Here is a 24696-nt window from a genome sequence, read left to right on the forward strand (position 1 = left end):
AACTCCTCCTAACTCCTAACCCCATAGCTCCTTACCCCTTAGCTCCTAGCTTCTACCCTCCCAACTCCTAACCCCTTAGCTCCTAACCCCTTAGCTCCTAGCTCCTGTATTCTTATCCTCACAGCTCCTTGCTGTCTTCTGAACTTCCGAACATCCTGGATGCTAACTCCTAGCGTTGAACCTCCTAATGTCCTAGCTGAGTCTCCCTTCCTCTGGGGGTCTGGGGTCCAGAGGGGCCCACTGGGGGTCTGGGGTCCAGAGGGGTCCTCTGGGGGTCTGGAACGCGGCCCGGAACACGCTAGGGCTGGTGTGACGGGGAACGCGGCCCGGAACACGCTAGGGCCGGTGTGACGGGGAACGCGGCCCGGAACACGCTCGGCTTTAGCTGAACACTGGCCTCTTGTTCCAGGCTAGCTGGCGTCGGGCTAGCGCTGTTCAGTAAGAACCCGTTTCCTTTAGCCTTTAGCCTGGCGGAACCGGCTGGAACCGGTCTTCCCCGCTCCCTCTGCCCGGGTTCCATTCTAAAGCTTTATTGGCACAGGAAACAAACATTTACTCTGCTGAATGCAGTAGAGAATGACGCAGAGAAATGGAAATACTGAGAATTATTATATAGACTAATAAATCATAGATTAAAATATATGGAAATATTGTGTTCTGTTTCATATAGGAAGTTAAACAATTTGTACATCAATACGATATATGTGTATGTTCAATAACATGCAAATTGGTGAGTAAATTCTCTCTCGCTCCCTCTCTATCTCTCCCTCTCTCGCTCTCTGTCTCTGACTTTCTCTCTTTTCCCTCCCTCTCTCTCTCTCTCTCTCTCTCTCTCTCTCTCTCTCTCTCTCTCACTCTCTATAGAACTCTTTAATCCTAATGCTGTAATGGATTTAATTTCACACTCTCTGCTGCCCTCAGGATTACTGGGCAGGGGACAAAGGGGGGGGGAGAGAGTGAGAGAGAGAGAGAGAGAGAGAGAGAGAGAGAGAGAGAAAGAGAGGGGAAGAGAGAGAGAGAGAGACGGGGGAGAGAGAGAGAGAGAGAGAGAGAGGGGGGGGCAGAGAGGGAGATATAGATACATATATGCAGATATAATTATATTTATCACAAGCAGAACAACAATGGGTCAGAGAGATTGAGGGGGGGGAAGGGAAATAAAAGAAAGTAAAGGGGATCACCCACACACACCCACCCTCCCCCCCCCCCCCCCCCCCCCCCTCCCCCCACACACACACACACAAACACACAAACACACAAACACACAAACACACATACACAAACACACACACTAATATTGCCTCTTAATATCCACTTCATGGCACCCTGACCTCGGCCCTGAGATCCCAGAATGCACCAGGGCGCATGAAACATCTCAGAGCCTATTGCTCTCTCCCGCTCCTCTCCTTTCCTCCCCTTTCTCCTCCCCTCTCTTCTCCTCTCCTCCTGGTCCTCATCCTTTCCTTCACTTTTGTCTACCTGTCTGCCTGTCTGCCTGTCTGTCTGTCTGTCTGTCTGTCTGTCTGTCTGTCTGTCTGTCTGTCTGTCTGTCTGCCTTTCTGTCTGTCTGTCTGAGAGAGAGAGAGAGAGAGAGAGAGAGAGACAGACAGACAGACAGACAGACAGACAGACAGAAAAAGAGAAAGAGAGAGAGCAACAGAGAGACAGAGAGAGACGGAGAGAGAGCGAGTTATAAATATATATATATATATTTATATTTATAGAGAGAGAGAGAGAGAGAGAGAGAGAGAGAGAGAGAGAGAGAGAGAGCAAGAGCAAGAGAGACACACAGAGAGACAGAGAGAGAGACAGGGAGAGACACAGACACAGAGAGAGAGAGAGAGAGAGAGAGAGAGAGAGAGAGAGAGAGAGAGAGAGAGAGAGAAAGTAATTATGTGCTTCAGGTGTGGAGGAACGTGTGAGGAGCAGATGAGGAGAAGGGAGAACAAAGCGCAGTGGAGAGTGTCAGAGCATTAGCGGCGCACGGTGCCGCGGGCTACGTTGTTGTCTTTTGATGGTTATGACAGCTGTGATAATTAACAAAAGCTAAGTAGAATTAACTCACAACAATTGACAGCACCTTCATTCTCTGACAGCTTGTGTGAGTTTGGAAGAAGTTCAGACGACAGCGAGAAAACAAATGTTCACATCCTCGGAGATCTGCTGTGGATTGGGGGTCTCGCCTAGCAGAGAGAGAGACGCACCATGACAAACTGGGTAGGCCTACTGCTGTCCCAAGCCCATAGGCCTACTGTCCTCCTACCACTGTCCTCCTGTATGCCTACCACTGTCCTCCTGTAGGCCTACCACTGTCCCCCTGTAGGCCTACCACTGTCCTCCCCCTGTTGACCTACTGCTGTCCCCCTGTAGACCTACTGCTGTCCCCCCGTAGGCCTACTGCTGTCCCCCCGTAGGCCTACCACTGTCTTCCTGTAGGCCTACCACTGTCCTCCCCTGTAGACCTACTGCTGTCCCCTGTAGATCTACTGCTGTCCTCCTGTAGGCCTACCCCTGCCCTCCTGTGGGCCTACCACTGTCCTCCTGTAGGCCTACCACTGTCCTCTCCCTGTAGACCTATTGCTGTCTCCGCGTAGACCTACCACTGTCCTCCAGTAGGCCTACCACAGTCTTCCTGTAGGCCTACCACTGTCCTTAGCCCAAAGGCCTACTGCTGCCCCCCGTAGGTCTACTGCTGTCTTCCTGTAGGCCTACCACTGTCCTCAGCCTATAGGCCTACTGCTGTCCTGTAGGTCTACTGCTGTCCTCCTGTAGGCCTACCATTATCCTCCTGTAGGCCTACCACTGTCCTCCTGTAGGCCTACCACTCTCCTCCTGTAGGCCTACCACTCTCCTCCTGTAGGTCTATTGCTGTCCTCAGAATGTAACAAAGTTTTCATCAGCTAAAATGTACTGTAGCGCTAGTTGGCTCACAGCTAATAAGCTAACAGACTTAGCTCGGATGTTCTCTCCTCATTATATATATTATGTATAATTATATCTTCATAATATATATTATACATAATGAGGATATTAACATTATCTTTGATGGTGTCCCATTGGTTCAGGCTGCTACACAGCTCTAGTATTATGGGATGTGCTGGTCTCTACAGCTCTAGTATTATGGGATGTGCTGGTCTCTACAGCTCTAGTATTATGGAATGTGCTGGTCTCTACAGCTCTAGTATTATGGGATGTGCTGGTCTCTACAGCTCTAGTATTATGGGATGTGCTGGTCTCTACAACTCCAGTATTATGGGATGTGCTTGTCTCTACAGCTCTAGTATTATGGGATGTGATGGTCTCTACAGCTCTAGTATTAGGGGATGTGATGGTCTCTACAGCTCTAGTATTATGGGATGTGCTGGTCTCTACAACTCCAGTATTATGGGATGTGCTGGTCTCTACAGCTCTAGTATTATGGGATGTGATGGTCTCTACAGCCCTAGTATTAGGGAATGTGATGGTCTCTACAGCTCTAGTATTATGGGATGTGCTGGTCTCTACAGCTCTTGTATTATGGGATGTCATTCATTATTCCAGACGTTTCCTGGCCACAAGCCGCCATGTGCTGATTGTAACAGCGCTGGTTTAAATAAAGGTTTATCAGGGGAGCAGAACAGCGTGTGTTGATAGAAGCAGGATTTATAGCGCAGCTCTCCTTCAGGTCCTCAGACCAGACAGGAGGCTCTCTGATTGGCTGATCGGCCACTGACCCCCGGATGACCTGGAGCAGGATGTGTTTAGAGATCTGCAGTCCATCAGCAAGTTAAATAATCTGGTTTACCTCCTGCAGACACACACACACACACACACACACAGATAAACACACACACACACACACACAAAGATAAACACACACACGCACACAGATAAACATGAACACACACACACACACACACACACACACACACACACACACATACCCCCCCAAACACACACACACCCACACACACACAAACAAACACACAGATCCGCATACACCCACATATAAAACATCCCCACACACACACACAGATGAACACACACACACACACACACACACACACACACAGATAAACACACACACACACACACACATAAACACGCACTCACACATGCATACACCTACAAACATGTTTATATATGTCTATATATATACAGTATAATGATATATATATCATTACATATACTTTATATGCACACATACACACCTACATATGTGTATATACAATTGTATATATATTCATGTATATAACTATAGACAATATATATATGTCTGGTGTTTGGGTGGTGCCAGGCGCAGGGCAGAGGTCAAAGGTCACAGGAGACGGAGAGGGAGAAGAGCAAATCAACAGTTTGTATTTGAAAGACCCAGAATTGAATCAAAATCACAAAAGGTTGTGAATACTGCAAACAGCAAGATGTGGTGTATTTTTATCTTCATTTTAATTGCTGTTTTTTATTACTGCACAATAGGTTTTTTTTATAATGCTACGCTAGGCTACGCTACAATGTTAAGCCCCCTCCCCATTTAGCAGAAGATGAGGATTCATACCTCTGTCCTCCCATCCCTCCCCCTCCTCTCTCTCTCTCTCTCTCTCTCTCTCTCTCTCTCTCGCTCTCTCTCTCTCTCTCTCTCCCCCATCTCGCACTCTCTCTCTCCCCCATCACTCTCCATCTCTCTCTCTCTCTCCATCTCTATCTCTCTCTCACTCTCTCTCTCTCTCTCTCTCTCTCCCCCATCACTCTCCCTCTCGGTCTCTCCCCATCTCTATCTCTCTCTCCCTCTCTCTCCATCTCTATCTCTCTCTCCCTCTCTCTCCCTCTCCCTCTCTCTCCATCTCTCTCTCTCTCTCCCTCTCTCTCCATCTCTATCTCTCTCTCCCTCTCCCTCTCTCTCCATCTCTCTCTCCCTCTCTCTCCATCTCTATCTCTCTCTCCCTCTCTCTCCATCTCTATCTCTCTCTCACTCTCTCTAAAAGGTGCTGATCAATTCACAGCCTCAAAGGTGTGATCCCCTCCTCCCTCACTTATCCTACACCCCTCGCCCTACCTCCCTCCCCCCTCCCTCCTTCCCTCCTCCCCACACACACACACACACCTCAATCTCCCTCCCTTCCGCCCCTCTTTCCCTCCTCCAACCTCACTCCCTCCTTCCCTCCCTCTTCCCTCTCTCCCTCCCTCAGCCCACACCTTTAAACACACCTGTCCCTCCCCCGCCTCCCTCCCTCTCTCACCAGTAAGTGTGTGTGATTCCATTATCGAACCTGGAGGAAGGGGGAGAGAGGTAGTTGAGGAGAGTCACAGAGAGTGTTAAAGGGACACAGACAGAGAGACAGACAGACAGACAGACAGACAGACAGACAGACAGACAGACAGCCAGACAGACAGACAGACAGACAGAGAGAGAGAGAGGAGGGAGAGAGAGTTATAGGAGTCTTTAAAGCAAGAGTTATAGACAGCATTAGAGGGAGAAAGAGAGAGATTTATAATGCGCATTAAAGAGAGAGAGGGCGAGATGTGTGTGTTTGAAAAGTGTGGATCAGTGTGTGGGTATGTAACATAGTGTCTGTAGTGTGTAGTATGTGTAGTATATTTGGGCTTTATATCTATGTAGTAGTATATCTAATATGTGTTGTATACCTATGTTTAATGTGTATAATAGAACATAATAAGTCTGAGGTCATGTGTAGTATGGAAGCATTAAGTGTGTCATGTGTAATATGTTGCAATGTGTGTACATAATTGTTTATGTATGTAGAAATATTTATATGTAGTCTTATATCAATTTAATGTTAGATTTAAGTGATGTTAAATGTGTCTGTTGTAATGTATCTATGCATTATATATACGTATATATATATACAGTATATATATAGTATATATAAACACAGTATAAATAAATAATAAATGTGTGTGTGTATAGTAAATATATATAAATATATATATATATATATATATATATATATATATATATATATCCATTATACATAGTATATATACTGAATAAAGATATGTGAGTGTGTAGAACTCTAAATAGAACTGTTAATATTATTATATTATATATGCATATATAAACATGAGCGTGTACTACCATATTAGTGTGTGTGTGTGTGTGTGTGTATATATTTATACACACACACACACACACACACGCACACACACACACACACACACTATATAGACATGTGAGTGTGTGTTGCAGCAGCAGATGTTCCAGATGTTTGTGGTGAACCGTCCCTCGCTCCACCAGGAATCATCTGCACCGACCGCTCTGGAGACATCTCCACCCTGAGAGACAGTAGGAGACACCCAGGGAATCGAACCCTGGACTGACGGAAGAGACAGAGAGACGTGCTCCTACACACCGTCCCGTCAGCACGCCGTCAGCCTCTCAATCCATAACGCTCCTCACATTGTTACCGTCTCTCTACAGGTCATAACGATCCTCATATTGCAACCGTCTCAGGTCATAACGCTCCTCATATTGTTACCGTCTATCTTCAGGTCATAACGCTCCTCATACTGTAACCGTCTCAGGTCATAACGCTCCTCATATTGTTACCGTCTCTCTACAGGTCATAACGCTCCTCATATTGCAACCGTCTCAGGTCATAACGCTACTCATATTGTTATCGTCTCTCTTCAGGTCATAACGCTCCTCATACTGTTGCCGTCTCTCTGGTCATAACGCTACTCATATTGTCTCTCTACAGGTAATAACGCTTCTCATATTGTTACTGTCCCCCTGTCATAATGCTCCTACTATTGTTACTGTCTCTCTCTGGTCAAAACGCTCTTCCTATTGTAACTGTCTCTCTCTGGTCATAACGCTCCTCATATTGTTACCGTCTTACTACAGGCCATAACGCTCCTCATATTGTCGTCTCTTTACAGGTCATAATGCTCCTCTTATTGTTGCCGTCCTTCTTTCAGGTTGATATCGCTTTGGATGAAAGCTAAAGTTACGGAGAAAGCGTATACGACCTGGAAACACAAGAGGCAGTTCAACATTTGGGTAAATACTGATGGTCACTAAGTCCTCTCTTTCTGACGGTGATTGGTGTGATTCCCGTTGCCGCCGGTAGGAGGCGCGCATGGATCAGGGATGGCACTGCGCTGCACTTCTGCTGCGAGGTTAGATACACGCTCTGTACCTTCTAAAGTAGCCTACACGGTACATCTCCACACGACACACGAAGGCTTCTCATCCTATGGCTTCACTTTAATATTATGAACGTTAGCGTTAGATTTCTCCCTATATTAAATATCATGAATGATGCTTCCGTCTTAGTTTCTATAGGCAAGAAGATGTCTTTTGGGGGTATCAACATAAATCGTTTTTTTTTCCAATTTTCTTTAACGATCATTTAGTGAAAAACACTCAAATCACAGAAAAACAAAGTGACATAATTAGAGAAAAATAATGCGAAAAAATTACATTTACCTAAATAACAAATCCACATCACTTTCGATATGCGAACTTTTAAAATAAATGCCCATGTTGACCAAAGCATCTTACCGAACTTCAAATGCCGTTATTTGAACTCCAGATGTCTTGGGCATGTTATGAATTTTATCTGCTCTTAACGTGACGTTGTACCTTTCACGATGTTTTGAAAGTCATCAGAAAGTGCATCCTAGGTTAATGCTCTCATTACTGTCTCATTACACTCTCAGTTCCAATGCAGCCTAGCTTAGTGCAGAGAGACCAGTATAGACTAGTAGAGACCATAGAGACCAGTAGAGACCAGGAGAGACCAGTAGACAGACCAGTAGTCACTATAGAGACCAGTAGATACCAGAGGAGATAGGAGAAACCAGTAGAGACAAGAGGAACCTGCGTCATTGGAATGGTTTGACCCCAGTTTGACTCTGATAACCCCGACCCATTGACCCAGTGGACATAAACCAGTATAGGCCCGAGATATAAATCAGTTTATGCCAGAGAGGGCTTTACGCCAGACATAGGTGTTATGTGTCTGTACATAACGGTCTATAGGGCACATATATTTATATAGGATATATATGTTATTATTATTTTATTCATATACAAACACAGTCCTACACGTATTTATCAAGGCTATTCTTGTTCCAAATTGAAAACGTAACCTATTATCTATTTATATTGATATTAAGGACCTCGGAATCCTCCGCCGTAGTATTAATGTCTGCGGGTAAAAAAATATATTTTGATTTATTATGAATTCCAACAAAAACGTGAGCGTTGCCTTTGATTAATTTGTGTAATAATTTAAACTCCGAACAAAAGTCGCAGAGCAGCGATGATCCTCAATGAATATTAATAAATAAAATAAACTACAAAAGGCACGTACCGAATCACCTCTGATGACTATAGTAAGTAGCCTAGTAAGTCTACTAAAGTAGACCCTCAAGTTGACCCTACAATAGACCCTATATAAGACCCTTAAGTAGACCCTAAAGGATACCCTAGACCCTAATGTAGACCGGTCTGTACCGGGACCGAGTCGGGACCGGCTCGGGACCGGGACCTTGACCCGGTTGAGACCCCCCAGACCCTCTCAGATGACAGCGCGCTCTCATTCCGTTTATCAGATCTCGTTCCCCTCCTCGAGTCCGAGGAGTTATAATAATGACGTGTTAATAACATCACTATTTGTTCTTCAAACTCAGAACCACACGGTTCACCTCTAGTCTGACGTTATTAATGTATATCAATGTTTATTATCTTATACATGTTTCTAAATGTGAACCCGATTATAAATGAACATTTAACCGGCCTGTAGTTTAAGAATAAAAAGATCTTTACCTCCGGATTTAGGGGCACGTTTTGGAAGCCCTTTTAGAACATGAATATGAATTTAGACATAAACATCAACATGAATATATATATATATATATATATATATATATATATATATATGAATGTTATCACTGCGGTGGAACTTAAAGATCACAGCCGACTCCCCAGGAATCTGAAATTCTAAAGCAGAAACTTTCTCACCGTTTCCTCGGTCGACTTCCACGTGAATCTCGTGCGCGCGTCTCCCGGTCTCCCTACGGAGGGTCCCGAGTGGTGTGTGTGTGTGTGTGTGTGTGTGTGTGTGTGTGTGTGTGTGTGTGTGTGTGTGTGTGTGTGTGTGTGTGTGTGTGTGTGGGGGGGGGGGGGGGGGGTTGTATAGTCTGTATAGTCGGAGGTTCCTCGGACGTGTGGAAGTCGCGTGACGTGTCGTGGTGATGGAGACGTGGTCCTCTCACGCGTGTCTCTCTACCGTCCGGGAGGACGGCTACATCACCTGTTGTCCCTCATCGGGAAGGTCCCCCCCCCCCGGGACCTCCCGGTCCAGCCTGGTCGGGACGGCTGCATTCATAAAAATGACCTCCAGGTTTATGGGCTTAGTTCTTCACGTGTTTATGTATTTCATCTGACTAGGTCACTAAACCGTAACGTTTGTGTGTGTGTGTGTGTGTGTGTGTGTGTGTGTGTGTGTGTGTGTGTGTGTGTGTGTGTGTGTGTGTGTGTGTGTGTGCGTGCGTGTACACACACACACACACACACACACACACACACACACACACACACACACACACACACACACACACACACACACACACACACAGTATCCTCCGAACGAGGACTTGAAGAACCCGAGAAACCAAACGATGAGAAGGAAACGGGCCGCGTGTTTACCGCGGAGTACTCCGGACCCACAGGTCTAAAAGCACCGCGAGAAACACATTCACAACTTCATTGAAACCGCTTAAAGGCCATTTGAGACATGCAAGCAGAATGCGTGTTTATAGTTTGCAAGTGGTGGTCGGTTCTGCTCGTCTCGCCTCCACGGCCTCAGAGCGATCAATCAGCCGAGGATCGATCACCCGGAGAACCAATAGGGGGCTCCCGTCCCTCTGCTGAGCTTCCATTGGCCAGTGCCATGGAGCGACCCATTCCGCGGTTTCGAGGGGGGAGCCGGGACAGGAGACGTGTGTGTTTTGTGTTTTGGTTTGGAGAAGCAAGGGGAAAAAGACCAATCAGTTAAGTTTTAAATGTTATAACATTTGAAAACGCACCCGTTTTGAGAAATGCACCGAAGTATGGTACTTACGCTCCAATTTAAGGGATTTAAGGTTAAGTCGTTCATTAATGACACGCGCGCGGACGCCGGTACACAAAAACACACGCACACAAACACACGCACGCACGCTTGCACGCACACACACACACACACACACACACACACAAACACACGCACACGCACACACACACACTCACACACACAGGCAAGGGATGACGTCTTTCTAAATGTTATGGGGAATTGATTATTAAAACGTAAGTACTTGTGTTACTACTGTGTGCATGTGCGTGATTGCGTGTGTGTGTTTGTCTGCGCGTGCCTGTGTGTGTGTAGGCATATCATTACCTACCATCCAGGAGTACGCAGCATAATCGCGGTAATTGATGACGCGCGCGACACAATGCGCGCCTTCAATCAGCGCGCGGAGGAGTTGTGTCCAGGAGGTCAATTGGTGCGGGAGCTTCAGTCACGCACCTCCGTGCTCATCACGTAATGGTATAACATAACATAAATTCATCTGTTGTAATATCAGTGGCTAAAACCTCTGTACAGGCGCACGAGGTCCTGGCTTGTAAGTCCGTCCGTGCGCGCGCGTGCGTGCTCCCCCCCAACCCCCACCCAAACCCTCCTCCCTTCTTTCCGCGCCACTTGCCATGGTCCAGACAGCGACCTGTTATGGTCACCACTACTTCCGGGTTCGAGCAGTTTGGTCCAGAACCGCTCCTCAGCCGTGCTCAGTGAACACTCATTGTGCACTCACTGTCTTCACACACACACACACACGCGCGCGCGCGCGGGCGCACACACGCACATGCGCACGCACGCATGCACACACGCACACATACAAACACACACACACACACACACACACACACACACACACACACACACACACACACACACACACACACACACACACACACACGCGGCCCCGTGGCTCCTTTAAGACAGCGCGAGCCCGCTGCGTTACTCCACCTCCTCGGGCGCACGGAGACGCTTTGGTGAGGAGCGGAGAGTTGATCAGAGAGCGAGCGGGACGCGATCCACTGCGACTCACTGCAAACGTTCAGCTGCGCAGGGTTCTTGGAGGCAGGCGCGCGACGAACCCGCCATTCATCCACTCTGACAAGCCGTGCCGCGTTTGATTGACAGGCTGCCGGGCTCTCGATCGCCATGCGAGCCGCTGGTTCCGCGTGAGGGGGTATTTCCATCCTGGTCGCGAGGAGCGCAAGGAGGAGGCTGCTGACGTCCCGAGGATAGCCGAGCAGCGAGGCGCGCAGCCCGGCGGAGGCAGACCGACGGCCCGCTGGAAGAGGACGGACCGTCTGGAAGAGCTCCCGTGTGGATTTAGCTGCCGGTCCCCCGCCCTGGTCCTCCAGCCCGGCCGCAGACGGGACCCGTCTCCGCTGAAACCACGACGAGGGGAGAGGAGGGTGCTATGGCGCAACGGGTACGTAGGTTCCTCCAGAAAAAAGTTTATTTATCTTTTACTCCGACAGAAGTCAGCGACAAGCGGTCACCGACAAACTTTCCCCCCGTCCTCCGAGCGCCGCAGCCCGGGACAGGCAGGCGGCGGGGAGCCCCTGGTCCAGCCCCTGGAGGACGGACCGAGCGGCCGGGGAAACGTTGGGACTCGGAGCCGCTCACCGGGAAGAGGGTTAAAATTCCCGGACCTCAACCCTGTCAACGCGACCCGTCGACCGCGCGTCAACGTTTTAATTCGACTGTAAAAATTAAAATAGTTACTTGGAAAATCCAACGCTGGAATAATTCTGAATAATTAGTTTTCAATATTCCCCCATAGCTTCCCCGTGGATAACCCAAGCCCTAGCCCTGACCCGAGCAGGCCTAATAAACTTTAATTTAGGGAATTAGGAGAAACATGGAATATTTAGAGTCCTGCCAGTGAGGCGGTGCTTGGAAATGAGCCGATGACAAACCCGGTGATTTACGGACGGCTGGACTACCGAGACCCGGGTAGGCTGGACCAGAGACCCGGGCCGGCCAGACCAGAGACCCGGGCCGGCCGAACCAGACACCCGGGCCGGCCGGACCAGAACCCGGGCCGGCTGGACCAGAATCCCGTGCTGACCGGACCGCAGTGACCCGGGCCGGCTAGACCAGAGATCCGGGCCGGTCGAACCAGACACCCGGGCCGGCAGGACCACAGAGACAATGGCCAGCGGGCCGTCGGGCTGCCGCTGGCCGGGAACACGGCACTCAGAGCGGGGCGCTGGGCGTTGGAACACCCGGGCGCCCATCGGTTCTGCTGGAGGATCTAAAACTCTCTCACCAAATTAGAGAATCTTCTTTTAATGTGGGCATTTTATTAATATTATACAATTAACTGTCGGCCGGAGGATCTCAGCCTTTACCAAATAAAAAGGCAGATATTTCTGTCCTTTTAAGGGCTTTTTGTTAAGTTAAAGCGCCGCTTCGGCTCCACGGACTCAACCCAAACACAGAGTTATTATTCCTGGTGTAAATCCCAGCGCGATCCGCCTGTGTGGGGGAGACCCCCTACATAATTATAAGCTCCTTAAAATTAAACAACACCGAAGCCTAATTATTCAATTATGGCTTTTACTGTCCACCGCTTTGAGTTCCCGGCCGAGGAAACCATGCTCTTTAAAACCTGGACATTAAAACAATTCAACATTAATCTATTTAATTGCACATGTTTAGTAGTAGCAGATATGCTCTAATAACCCGTGTGTGTGTTTGTGTGTGTGTGTGCGTGTGTGTGTGTGTGTGTGTGTGTGTGTGTGTGTGTGTGTGTGTGTGTGTGTGTGTGCGTGTGTTTGTGTGTGCGCGCGCGTGTCCTAACAGGGCGACGACGCGTCGTCTGCTGGAATCTAAAATTCTAAAAACCCGGGTTGTCAAACTAGTATATAAAATGATAAACCATTAACCCGGGTAGTGTGCAGCACGAAGTTAAACTAGAATATAATACAAACAATATAAACGATAAAATACCAACTCTAAACGGTGTGTGTAGCTGAGTGAAAACTATAAAGTATAACTAGGCTACATTTAAACTCTGTGCAGTGCTATAAACTAGAACTAGAACTACATTTAAATTCTGTGAAGTAGGCCTACTTTAAACTATAACTACATTTAAACTATGTGCAGTAGGAATATAACTACATTTAAACATTTTGCAGTACGAGTATAAACTATAACTACATTTAAAGTCTGAACTGTGCACTATAAACTATAAACTATTAAATATAAAATATAAGTACGTTTAAAGTCTGAACTATAGTCTGAGTATAAACTATAAACTATAGCTTTAACTATATTTAAACGAGTCCCAGTCAAAGTCCTAATCTTGTGTTTCTTGGTGCAGTAAGGTCCGAACCGTGCAGTATTAGTATAAACGATAACTGCATTTAAAGTCTGTGTTAGGGATAACGTAAGAAAGTATTAAGGTCCTAAGTGCGCAGTATTAGTATAAACCATAACTACATTTAAAGGTTAACGTCCGGACGTATTAAGGTCCACACTGTGCAGTATAAACTACAGTCTGAGTCTAAGGGATCGCGTCCTGACTCCAAAAGTCTCGCTGTGTTTCTCCCTCAGTACGAGGACCTGCCCCACTACGGGATGGACGGAGTCGGCCTCCCGACCACCATGTACGGGGACCCGCACGGCGCGCGGTCCATGCAGGCCGTGCACCTCAACCACGGAGCCCAGCTGCACGCGCACCAATACGCGCACGGCGCGCACGGCAACTCCATGGCGCCCAGCATGGGGTCCACGGTCAACGACGCGCTGAAGCGGGACAAGGACGCGATCTACGGGTAGGTGCCGTCCCGCGCGCCGTGCTACCGGGTCAAGGGCAGTCTCGAGACCGCCGCCTGCACGCGGCCCGGGGCCTCGGGGTCTGTGTATGTGTGTGTGTGTGTGTGTGTGTGTGTGTGTGTGTGTGTGTGTGTGTGTGTGTGTGTGTGTGTGTCGGGGGAGGGGGGGGGGGGGGGGGGGGGGGGGGGGGTCACGGGAACGCGAGACCCTTTTATGCAGCCTGTTAGCGGTGTTGTTTGATCTTATGGCGGCGCTTTGTTGTGTGTTGTTGTTTACGGTTTGTTCCATAAACGCCAAAACAACAACAACAACACCATTATGTCCCATGGCTTATGAATATTTAACCTGTTGTTGGTCACGAGCACGTGCTCATATGTTCCGAATTACGCGTTCGTATGATTGTTAATTATAGTTCGGGTCGTGCACGGTTAACTTGTTGGTGTGTTTTAACGGGACACATTGGCTAGAATATGCTGTTGGTTTGTTCCGTGGTTCAGTTGGAACAAGACTATTGATTACAGATGAATTATTTAATAACACCATAAGAAGCGCCGCTGCTGCCGTTAAACGCACCGTTTGAAAGATACCAGAAGAAGTTATATTTAGGTAGTATAATATATATATATATATATATATATATATATATATATATATATATATATATATATATATATATATATATATATATATATATATATATATATATATATAATGTTATGCTGATCTCCGATCAGAACCGAACCGCGTTAAAATGATGACCAACAACACGCGCCGCGTCGTGTTGTTGGTCATCCTGTCACGTGTCACGTCAGTCAGAGAGGAGGCACAGCGTGGTTTCACCGTGAGCAAGCGCACGGTGCGCGCGGTGCGGACACCGGGACCGGTCACGGCTTTCATGTTATAACACGCGTGCACCAATTTAATCAGTCCCTCATTATGCATAACATTACCTAACAAAAACCTTATATAAAATAAATATAAATTCTTTGTTTGAAATAATAAAATGTTATAATAGGCTTTAACAGAACGTCATATATAACATAATATAATAGGTGTATGACAACGTTATTATATTATGATGTAATACAACATGCTATTATAGTATAACGTAACATAATCTAACATAGTATAATATAGCATCTAATATGCTGTAGAGCTTGGGTTTAGCAGCAGTGTTACAGTCATAATGTAATGTAATTTAATATAAACACAACGTCATTAAATACAATGGAAGATGATATTACACACCAGTGTATAATCTACCATTATGTTACATAACATAAGGCTAAACCCTTATAAAATCTATCATATAACATACTTAAATAACATTACATATTTCAGTGTAACATCCTGTAACATAACAACCCAACATCATTTAACGTAACACAACATTGTTTCAATTACTTAACATAACATAAGATAACATGCTGTAAACCCCATGTAATCTAACGTACAGTAAGGTTGAACATAAATAACATAACATATTTTAATATTACATCCTGTAACATAACACAACATCATTTAACATAGCAACACAACATCATTTAACACAACAGAACGTATGCTATGTGCAGGCTGGAGGTCCCTCTCGTTCTGGGGTCCCAGGTCGCTGGTCTGGGGTCCGAGGTCTGGGGTCTCAGGTCCCAGGTTGCTGGTCTGGGGTCTAGGGTCTCAGGTCTAGGGTCTGGGGTCCCAGCTCTAGGGTCCCAGGTCTAGGGTTCCTGGTCCGGGTTCCGAGGTCTGGGGTCTCAGGTCCCAGGTCTCAGGTCTGGGGTCTCAGGTCCCAGGTCCCAGGTCTAGGGTCTGGGGTCTCAGGTCTAGGGTCTCCAGTCTGGGGTCTCAGGTCCCAGGTTTGAGGTCTAGGGTCCCAGGTCTGGGGTCTGGGGTCTGGGGTCTGGGGTCTAGGGTCTGGGGTCTGGGGTCTCAGGTCTAGGGTCTCAGGTCCCAGGTCTCAGGTCTAGGGTCTGGGGTCTGGGGTCTGGGGCCTCAGGTCCCAGGTCCCAGGTCTGGGGTCTGGGGTCTCAGGTCCCAGGGCTAGGGTCTGGGGTCTGGGGTCTGGGGTCTGGGGTCTAGGGTCTGAGGTCTAGGGTCTGGGGTCTAGGGTCTCAGGTCTTGGGTCTAGGGTCTGGGGTCTAGGGTCTAGGGTCTAGGGTCTGGGGTCTAGGGTCTAGGGTCTGGGGTCTAGGGTCTAGGGTCTGGGGTCTAGGGTCTGGGGTCTACGGTCTGGGGTCTAGGGTCTGGGGTCTGGGGTCTAGGGTCTCAGGTCTTAGGTCTCAGGTCTAGGGTCTGGGGTCCCAGGTCACAGGTCTCAGGTCTAGGGTCTGGGGTCTCAGGTCTAGGGTCTCTAGTCTGGGGTCTCAGGTCTAGGGTCTCCAGTCTGGGGTCTCAGGTCTGGGGTCTCAGGTCTAGGGTCTGAGGTCTAGGGTCTGGGGTCTAGGGTCTAGGGTCTCCAGTCTGGGGTCTCAGGTCTGAGGTCTCCAGTCTGGGGTCTCAGGTCTGGGGTCCCAGGTCCGGGGTCCCAGGTCTGGGGTCTAAGGTCTAGTTAACCCACCGTCATTTGGTTTTTCCTTCCCTCTGCTGACCTCTGACCTCTCGGTTCCCAGGCACCCCCTGTTCCCGCTGCTCGCGCTGATCTTTGAGAAGTGCGAGCTAGCGACGTGCACGCCGCGCGAGCCGGGCGTGGCGGGCGGCGACGTATGCTCCTCGGAGTCCTTCAACGAAGACATCGCTGTGTTCGCCAAACAGGTCGGCCCCGCCCCCAAGGAGGTCCTCCCTGTGCTAAACCTCATACCAAACCAATACTAGTAAAACCGCCTAGTGTTAAAACCTCCTTCTAGTGTTAAAACCAGCTAGTGTTAAAACCTCCTTCTAGTGTTAAAACCAGCTAGTGTTAAAACCACCTAGTGATAATACCTCCTAATGTTCAAACCAATACTATTGCTAAAACCTCCTTCTATTGTTAAAACCTCCTAGTAGTGTTCAAACATCCTAGGGTTAAAAGCCCCCTACTAGGGTTGAAACCACCTAGTGTTAAAACCACCTAATATTAAAATCTCCTACTAGTGTTAAAACCACCTCATGTTAAAACCAATACCAGTGTTAAAACCACTTAGTGTTAAAACCTCGCACAAGGGTTGAAACCTCCTTCTAGTGTTAAAACCAATACTAGTAGTTAAAACCAACTAGTGTATCAAACCACCTGGTGTTAAAACCACCTATAAAACCACCTATTGTTAAAATCAATACTAGTGTTAAAACCAATAGCGTTAAAACCTCCTACTAGTGTTAAAACCAATACTTGTGTTGAAACCAATAATAGTGTTAAAACCAATAGTCTTAAAACCTCCTACTAAACCAATTCTAGTGTTAAAACCAATACTCTTGTTAAAACTACCTAGTGTTAAAACCTCCTACTACTGTTGAAACCTCCTTCTATTGTTAAAACCAATAATGTTAAAACCTTCAACTAGTGTTAAAACCTTCAACTAGTTTTAAAAACCAATACTAGTGTTAAAACCTCTGACTAGTGCTAAAACAACAGACTAGTATTAAAACCACTGTACTATTATTAAAACCACCTTCATATTTCACTACTACATATCCCCTCCTCAGAAGTTATTATGTCATGTTTTTAAGATTGACTTTGTGCAACCGGATGACAAACCGTTCTTGTGTCAGTGTGTGTGTTTTAAAATGAGTGCTTTTTTAAATTCCAGATACGGGCAGAAAAGCCTCTGTTTTCGTCGAACCCAGAGTTGGATAATTTGGTAAGATGATTTGTTTTTAATTAAGCATTTAAATTTACATTTGGGGTATTTAGCAGCCGCTGTATGTCAGAAACACGTCCTCCGTGGAGTTAAGACGTTCAGTCGGTTTGAGTCTCGCTGTGAAAGAATGCGGGAATTGTGTAGTCTCGTCTGAAGTGTCGCGATAGCCCCGGGCTGTCAGGGCCTCGTCTACGAGGGGCCCAGCGCACGGGGACCCCAGCTGTCATGGGCCGTCCCACTCACGTTTCACCATGAAAAGTTAAATACTTTGTACACTTTGACGTTTCCAACATGATATGAAAGTTACACTTTCGGTTCCCGGTTGAGGATTAATATTTATATGGAACCGGAACAGCTTCTTATTGCCACGCGTACACGCGCACACGCGTGCATGCCGTCTCCAAATTGTAATAACGCAGAAGTTTAATAAAAGTTGCACATAAAAACCATCCATATGAATATTTTCCTATCCTCCGCAGTTAGTGCGTAGGAAAAAAAAGCGTGCATATTTAATATCAAGAAATGTTCATCTCGTCTTTTTTATTGTTTTTTTTCTCAGATGATTCAAGCCATTCAAGTTTTACGGTTTCACCTCCTGGAGCTCGAGAAGGTAATATCCCGCCAGTGTGCTACTCTACACCTCGGGGTTACATTTGCATAAATGTATTTTTGCTGGTCGGTTATAATTAGCATCAAAATCAATCAGGGAGCCGCTCCTCCGTTAGTCCGCCCGCGCCCCCCCCCCCCCCCCCCCCCCCCCCCCCCCCCCCCCACCCCCACCCACGCGCGTCCTCGCGGTGGGAAGGGAGTGCACGGCTAATGGCCTGTAATGCAGCCCCATGCAGCCCCGACCCGGTCTAGAGTCCCACCTGACCCGGTCTAGAGTCCCACCTGACCCGGTCTAGAGTCCCACCTGACCCGGTCTAGATTCTCACCCGGTCTAGAGTCCCACCTGACCCGGTCTAGAGTCCCACCTGACCCGGTCTAGAGTCCCACCTTTTCCGGTCTAGAGTCCAACCCGGTCTAGAGTCCTATGTGGTCTAGAGTCCCACCTGACCCGGTCTAGAGTCCCACCTGACCCGGTCTAGAGTCCAACCCAGTCTAGAGTCCCACCTGACCCGGTCTAGAGTCCCACCTGACCCGGTCTAGAGTCCCACCTGACCCGGTCTAGAGTCCTATGTGGTCTAGAGTCCCACCTGACCCGGTCTAGAGTCCCACCTGACCCGGTCTAGAGTCCAACCCAGTCTAGAGTCCCACCTGACCCGGTCTAGAGTCCCACCTGACCCGGTCTAGAGTCCCACCTGACCCGGTCTAGAGTCCAACCCAGTCTAGAGTCCCACCTGACCCGGTCCTAGAGTCCCCACCTGACCCGGTCTAAAGTCCTATCTGGTCTAGAGTCCTATGTGGTCTAGAGTCCCACCTGACCCGGTCTAGAGTCCCACCTGACCCGGTCTAGAGTCCCACCTGACCCAGTCTAGAGTCCAACCCAGTCTAGAGTCCCACCTGACCCGGTCTAAAGTCCTATCTGGTCTAGAGTCCCACCTGACCCGGTCTAAAGTCCTATCTGGTCTAGAGTCCCACCTGACCCGGTGTAGAGTCCAGCCCGGTCTAGAGTCCTATGTGGTCTAGAGTCCCACCAGTCCGACCTAAACCACGTAACAGGGGGCAGGAGCCTCTGACAGAGTGACGTCACCAAGGAGATCTCACTGTCCTCCTCCGGCCGCCGTCGGTCTGGATCAACACAGTGATGACGTCGTACTGACCACAACCACGTCACTCCGCCCAAGGGCATGGGATCCTGATCGTGCCCGATTTCCCTGTGTGTGTGTGTGTGTGTGTGTGTGTGTGTGTGTGTGTGTGTGTGTGTGTGTGTGTGTGTGTGTGTGTGTGTGTGTGTGTGTGTGTGTGTAGGTGCACGAGCTGTGCGATAACTTCTGCCACCGGTACATCAGCTGTCTGAAGGGGAAAATGCCGATCGACCTGGTGATCGACGACCGGGAGGGGGGGTCCAAGTCAGACAGCGAGGAGATCACCAGATCCTCCGGACCCCTGGACCAGGTAGGACCACCCCCCGTACCCCCGGCTCCTCCCCCTCCTCCCCCAGCTCCTCCCCCTACCCCCGTACCCCCAGCTCCTCCCCCTCCTCCCCCATACCCCCAGCTCCTCCCCCTACCCCCGGTACCCCCAGCTCCTCCCCCTTCCCCCCGGTACCCCCAGCTCCTCCCCCTACTCCCGGTACTCTCCGGTCTCTGTTTCTTTCTTCTCCCGTCTCGCCCATTTTCTCCTCCGCCACCCAACTCATTCTCTCTCTCTCTCTCTCACACACACACACACACACACACACACACACACACACACACACACACACACACACACACCCTCTCTCCCTCTATTCAGCTATTCTGGGTCACTCGTCTTCCCGCTGCTATTTGCATATGATTAAGGCCGTTTTACATTCCATCGGAATGAGAAATGTGTGAATAATGTTGCTATTATTGGCCCATTAAGATCTGAACCCGCAGCCGACCTGCAGATTAGCTGGAAAAGCTCCTCCGCAAACTTGACCTGTTTCATGTCCATTTTAATTTAGCGCTCTCCTCTCCTCTCTCCTCCTCTCTCCTCCTCTCTCATCTCCTCTCCTCTCTTTCGTCTACTCTCTCCTTTACCGGTAACTGCTGGTTCTTTGCTCCGGTTGGCTCACTGGCGGCTCTGCTTTCCCCTCCCTCACTTCACGCTTCATTTCCTGGCTGCTCGGATCTCCTCTGAGTTAGACACTCCAGTCCCTCCCGGTCCCTGCCGGTCCCTCCCGGCCCCTCCCGGGTCTTGCGGGACGGCGGGCGGCAGTTTATTTGGGTATTAAAGGTGGATTAGGGGATGTTTCCGTAACAGGGACACCGGAGATACCAGCGGTGTCCGCGATCTGCTCCGCCGGCTCCCGGCACCCGAGGGACGGCGTGGTTCTCAGCCGTGACCTGCTAATGCGGTCCTCCGCCTGGGCCTTAAATAAACACCGCGGCACCCACGCCTATACGCGCGGCCTGTTTATCTATTAACAGTTCGCGGGTCTTGTTCTGCGTATGTGCACTTCGCTTAATCATAAGAACACATTTAGTTTTTTTGGGGGGGGGGGGCAGCGGCCGAATCAAAGGGATCAGCTCGATAGAGCGACATCAGAATAATGAAGCGATTAGGCTAAATCATTTAAATCCTGCGAGCTCCATATGGTCCAGTGGTCGGGCTGAAAGGAACGGCCGAGGCCTGCAGGGGCCAGGACCCGCTGGAACCCCCCCGTCTGATTATGGAAACGGACGCGATCAGACGGAGCACAACACTTTAATGCAGTCATTTAATGCAGCCGAAGAGTTAAATAACACAGCCTCGCGCGCGCATTAAAGGGTCTCTTTTCGGTGGACACTTCCGGGACACGGGCGGGGGGGGGGGGCAACAGTATGGAAATAGAGCCGTGCACCATGGGGTGCCCAGGTGTAGCCTATGGAGGACACGCCGCGGTGCTCCGGGCTCTGAGGTTTTTAATTGCCTGTAAGAAGACCTGGCCTATTTGGACGATGTTGTGGTCCCGGGTGGGGGTCCCGGGCGGTGGTCCCGGGCGATGGTGCCGAGCGGGGGTCCCATGTAGCGAGAGGGGTCCCGGGTAGTTTCAGTAAAAAGCTTCCCTCGGATCCACTCCAGGAAAGAAGTTGCGGCGGAACTCTGTGACGGACGTGGAATGAATGGATGACGGAGATAAGGTGAAACATTGGTGCGTGCAAGCCGGCGGATCCAAAAACGCATGGATCCACATCTTGTCGATTTAATGGCGCTATTCTTGGGACTTCGCTCGCAGCCGAGAATAAGTGTATTTAAATTCGGTGCGCCTGTTTTCCGCGTGCAAGCGTCTTATCCGCGGTGACGTGCCTAATGAACGCGCGTGCTGTGTGCATTATCTTGTCCGATATGTATTTTTAATGTATGCCCCGGGGCACAAAGTTGAAGTGGACTGGAAAGAGAAGGTTGTGAATTTGCACAAAAGAACAGCGTTAACAAGAAGACTGAAGCTCATTTATTCATAAACCAATTTATTCCGCCCGGCGACTGTAGCGGAAGGAGCGCAGCAACATGTCGTAGGAGGGAAGTCACACTTTGAATTTATTAAACCAACAATCCGCCGATCTGACTTCCCCTGCATAATGCGCGCATGCGTGGTGGGAGGGATGAGGTGAAACAGTCAGTTGGGGCTGTTCCTCCCCGCGGTGTTTGCGAGCGTGTTTAGAGTGTATGTGTGTGTGTGCACTGGTCGGTTGCGCGTGTGTAAGTGTTGGTATGTGTGTGTGTGTGTGTGTGTGTGTGTGTGTGTGTGTGTGTGTGTGTGTGTGTGTGTGTGTGTGTGTGTGTGTTGGTATGTGTTGCTCGAACAGATTGTGTGCATGCATGTATAAACATGTGTCTGTGTGTCAATTAAGGTGTGTGTCTGTGTGTGTGTGTGTGTGTGTGTGTGTGTATGTGTGCATGCCCGTGTGTGTATGTCTGTGTGTGTGTGTGCATGCCCGTGTGTGTATGTCTGTGTGTGTGTCTGCATGCGCGTGTGTGTATGTGTGTGTGTTGAGCCTCCCTCAGGTGTTGTGTGACAGGAGCGGCTGGTTAGCAGCAGTTAGTCCTCCTTAACCCTCCCCTCCTTCACCTCCTCCTCCTCCTCCTTCTGCTCTCCCCCCCCCCCCCCCACCCCCAGGGGGCCGTGGTTGCCATGGTAACGCCTTGGTCTTTTTTCTCCTCTCTGTGTCGTTTCACTCTGCCCACAGGGTCTGAGGCCCCACAGGGACTGGGGGCCCACAGGGTCTGGGGGCCCACAGGGTCTGAGGCCCCACAGGGTCTGGGGGCCCACAGGGTCTGAGGGCCCCACAGGGTCTGGGGGCCCACAGGGACTGGGGGCCCACAGGGTCTGAGGGCCCACAGGGTCTGAGGCCCCACAGGGTCTGGGGGCCCACAGGGTCTGGGGGCCCACAGGGTCTGAGGCCCCACAGGGTCTGAGGGCCCCACAGGGTCTGGGGGCCCACAGGGACTGGGGGCCCACAGGGTCTGGGGGCCCACAGGGTCTGGGGGCCTCTGTATCAGAGTGACAGTAGAACGATCTCAGCAGTAGGCCTCGGTATCAGAGTGACAGTAGAACAGGTCTCAGCAGTAGGCCTCGGTATCAGAGTGACAGTAGAACAGGTCTCAGCAGTAGGCCTCTGTATCAGAGTGACAGTAGAACAGGTCTCAGCAGTAGGCCTCTGTATCAGAGTGACAGTAGAACAGGTCTCAGCAGTAGGCCTCGGTATCAGAGTGACAGTAGAACAGGTCTCAGCAGTAGGCCTCGGTATCAGAGTGACAGTAGAACAGGTCTCAGCAGTAGGCCTCGGTATCAGAGTGACAGTAGAACAGGTCTCAGCAGTAGGCCTCTGTATCAGAGTGACAGTAGAACGATCTCAGCAGTAGGCTCTACCGGCCTTCTCTCTCAAAGTCCAGAAACTGAGAGAGCGCAAACATCACACTGCTACATGTAGGTGTGAGACATAGAGATACCTACATGCAGATATAAATATATGTATCATTAGTAGAACAACAACAGGTCGGAAAGAAACTAGAGGGGAGGAATGGAAGAGGATCACACACACACACACACACACACACACACACACACACACACACACACACACACACACACACATACACACACACACACACACAGAGCTACAGTATATAGTGTCTTAATATCATCTTAACCTCTCTCTCTCTTTCTCTCTCTCTCTCTCTCTCTCTCTCTCTCTCTCTCTCTCGCTCCCTCTCTCTCTCTCTCTCTCTCTCTCTCCATTGTGGTGATTGTGAGTAATGGCCCCTTTGTAGATGAATGTAGGATAGCTCTGACACTTCACTCTCTCCCCCACTAACACCCCCTCTCCCCCCAGCTCCTCCCCCGTCTAAACTATTCTCTGTAGGAGAATGAGTGCAGGCGGCCGTCTGTTAAGTCCAAAGATAAGACAAAGCTTCAGCAGTCAGATGACCCCAGCAGTCACATGACCTCAGCAGTCACATGACCTGTTGCCTCTTAACCCTCTTCGACTGTCTGTCCTCCTGCCTGTCTGCCTGTCTGTCTTAATGTATATCTGCCTACAAGGTGTCTGCGTGTCTAAACCTTAACTGAGCGTGTGTTCAGCTCGCCCAGCATGCGGTTTAGCTAGTCAAAGCTAGCGTGTGGTTTATCGCTAGTGTTTGCTTAAGCCAGTCTAAGCCCATCTGTTGTGATACTCCCGGAGAGATTCCTCTCTGTGAAATTAAGTTGTTAGCTCTAGTCCCGCGGCGGCAGCCTTTTTTGTCCCTCGGCGGAAGCCATGTTTGCCCCCCCGGCGGCGGCCATGTTTCCCCCCCGGCGGCGGCCATCTTCGCCCCCCCCTCGGCCGGCTGTAGTTTCTTTGGCTCAGTAAACAATCACCTAGCTTAACGTGCGTATGCTTAGCTAATGGAAAGTTTCTCTTCCCATTAAGTCCCTCCCACAGAGGAGCCCCTCCCACAGAGGAGCCGCTACACCTCCACACAATGCTAGCGCCCAGCGCTAACCGATGCTAGGCTAGGGCTAGCTAAACCACAGCGAAACATGTCATTATGAAATGATGGGCGGCCTTTTACTAAGCGGGCGGAGGAAGGAGAGCAGAGCGCTTTGTTTGGGATTAGAGGAGAGAGAGAGAGAGAGAGGGTGGGAGTGAGGGTTCATGTTTGTGTTTGGGTTTGGGCTTACAGAGAATAAACAACAGCTAGCGCAGAGGTGAGAGAGAAGGAGAGAGAGGTGAGAGAGGTAAGAGAGGGAGAGAGAGAGGGAGAGGGGGAGAGAGAGAGGGAGAGAGAGGATGTTGAAAGCTCTGGTAATTATCTGAAACATGTAATTATCGTAGCGTTTCGCTGCGAGGTTAAGCCACCAGTTTTAAAAAGCAAAGTTAAGAGCACCTGAAGGCTGTTTAACCAAGCGCTCCTAACCTCCCCCTCTCCCCCTCTATCCCTCTCCCCCTCTCTCCTTCTCCCCCTCACCCCCTCTATCCCTCTCCCCCTCTCCCCCTTCA

The 24696-nt window shown here is 49.3% G+C and overlaps 1 protein-coding gene across 1 annotated transcript in view; it reads left to right on the forward strand.

Annotated features, from left to right (window-relative positions):
- Positions 1–11058: 11058 nt before the first annotated feature.
- LOC307091668 (homeobox protein Meis1) overlaps positions 11059–24696 on the forward strand; it is a gene marked incomplete at its 3' end in the record, with an annotated part of 21605 nt that continues 7967 nt past the window's right edge. Inside the window, exons 1-6 of the mRNA XM_079759311.1 lie at positions 11059–11487; positions 13620–13840; positions 16445–16586; positions 17558–17608; positions 18168–18218; positions 19520–19666. Of these exons, the coding sequence (XP_079615437.1) occupies positions 11476–11487; positions 13620–13840; positions 16445–16586; positions 17558–17608; positions 18168–18218; positions 19520–19666 (624 nt within the window). The 5' untranslated portion in view covers positions 11059–11475. The remainder of the gene's footprint in view (positions 11488–13619; positions 13841–16444; positions 16587–17557; positions 17609–18167; positions 18219–19519; positions 19667–24696) is intronic.

The sequence above is a fragment of the Pollachius pollachius genome (assembly GCF_949987615.1).
Source record: "Pollachius pollachius genome assembly, contig: scaffold_197, whole genome shotgun sequence".
Taxonomy (NCBI): domain Eukaryota; kingdom Metazoa; phylum Chordata; class Actinopteri; order Gadiformes; family Gadidae; genus Pollachius; species Pollachius pollachius.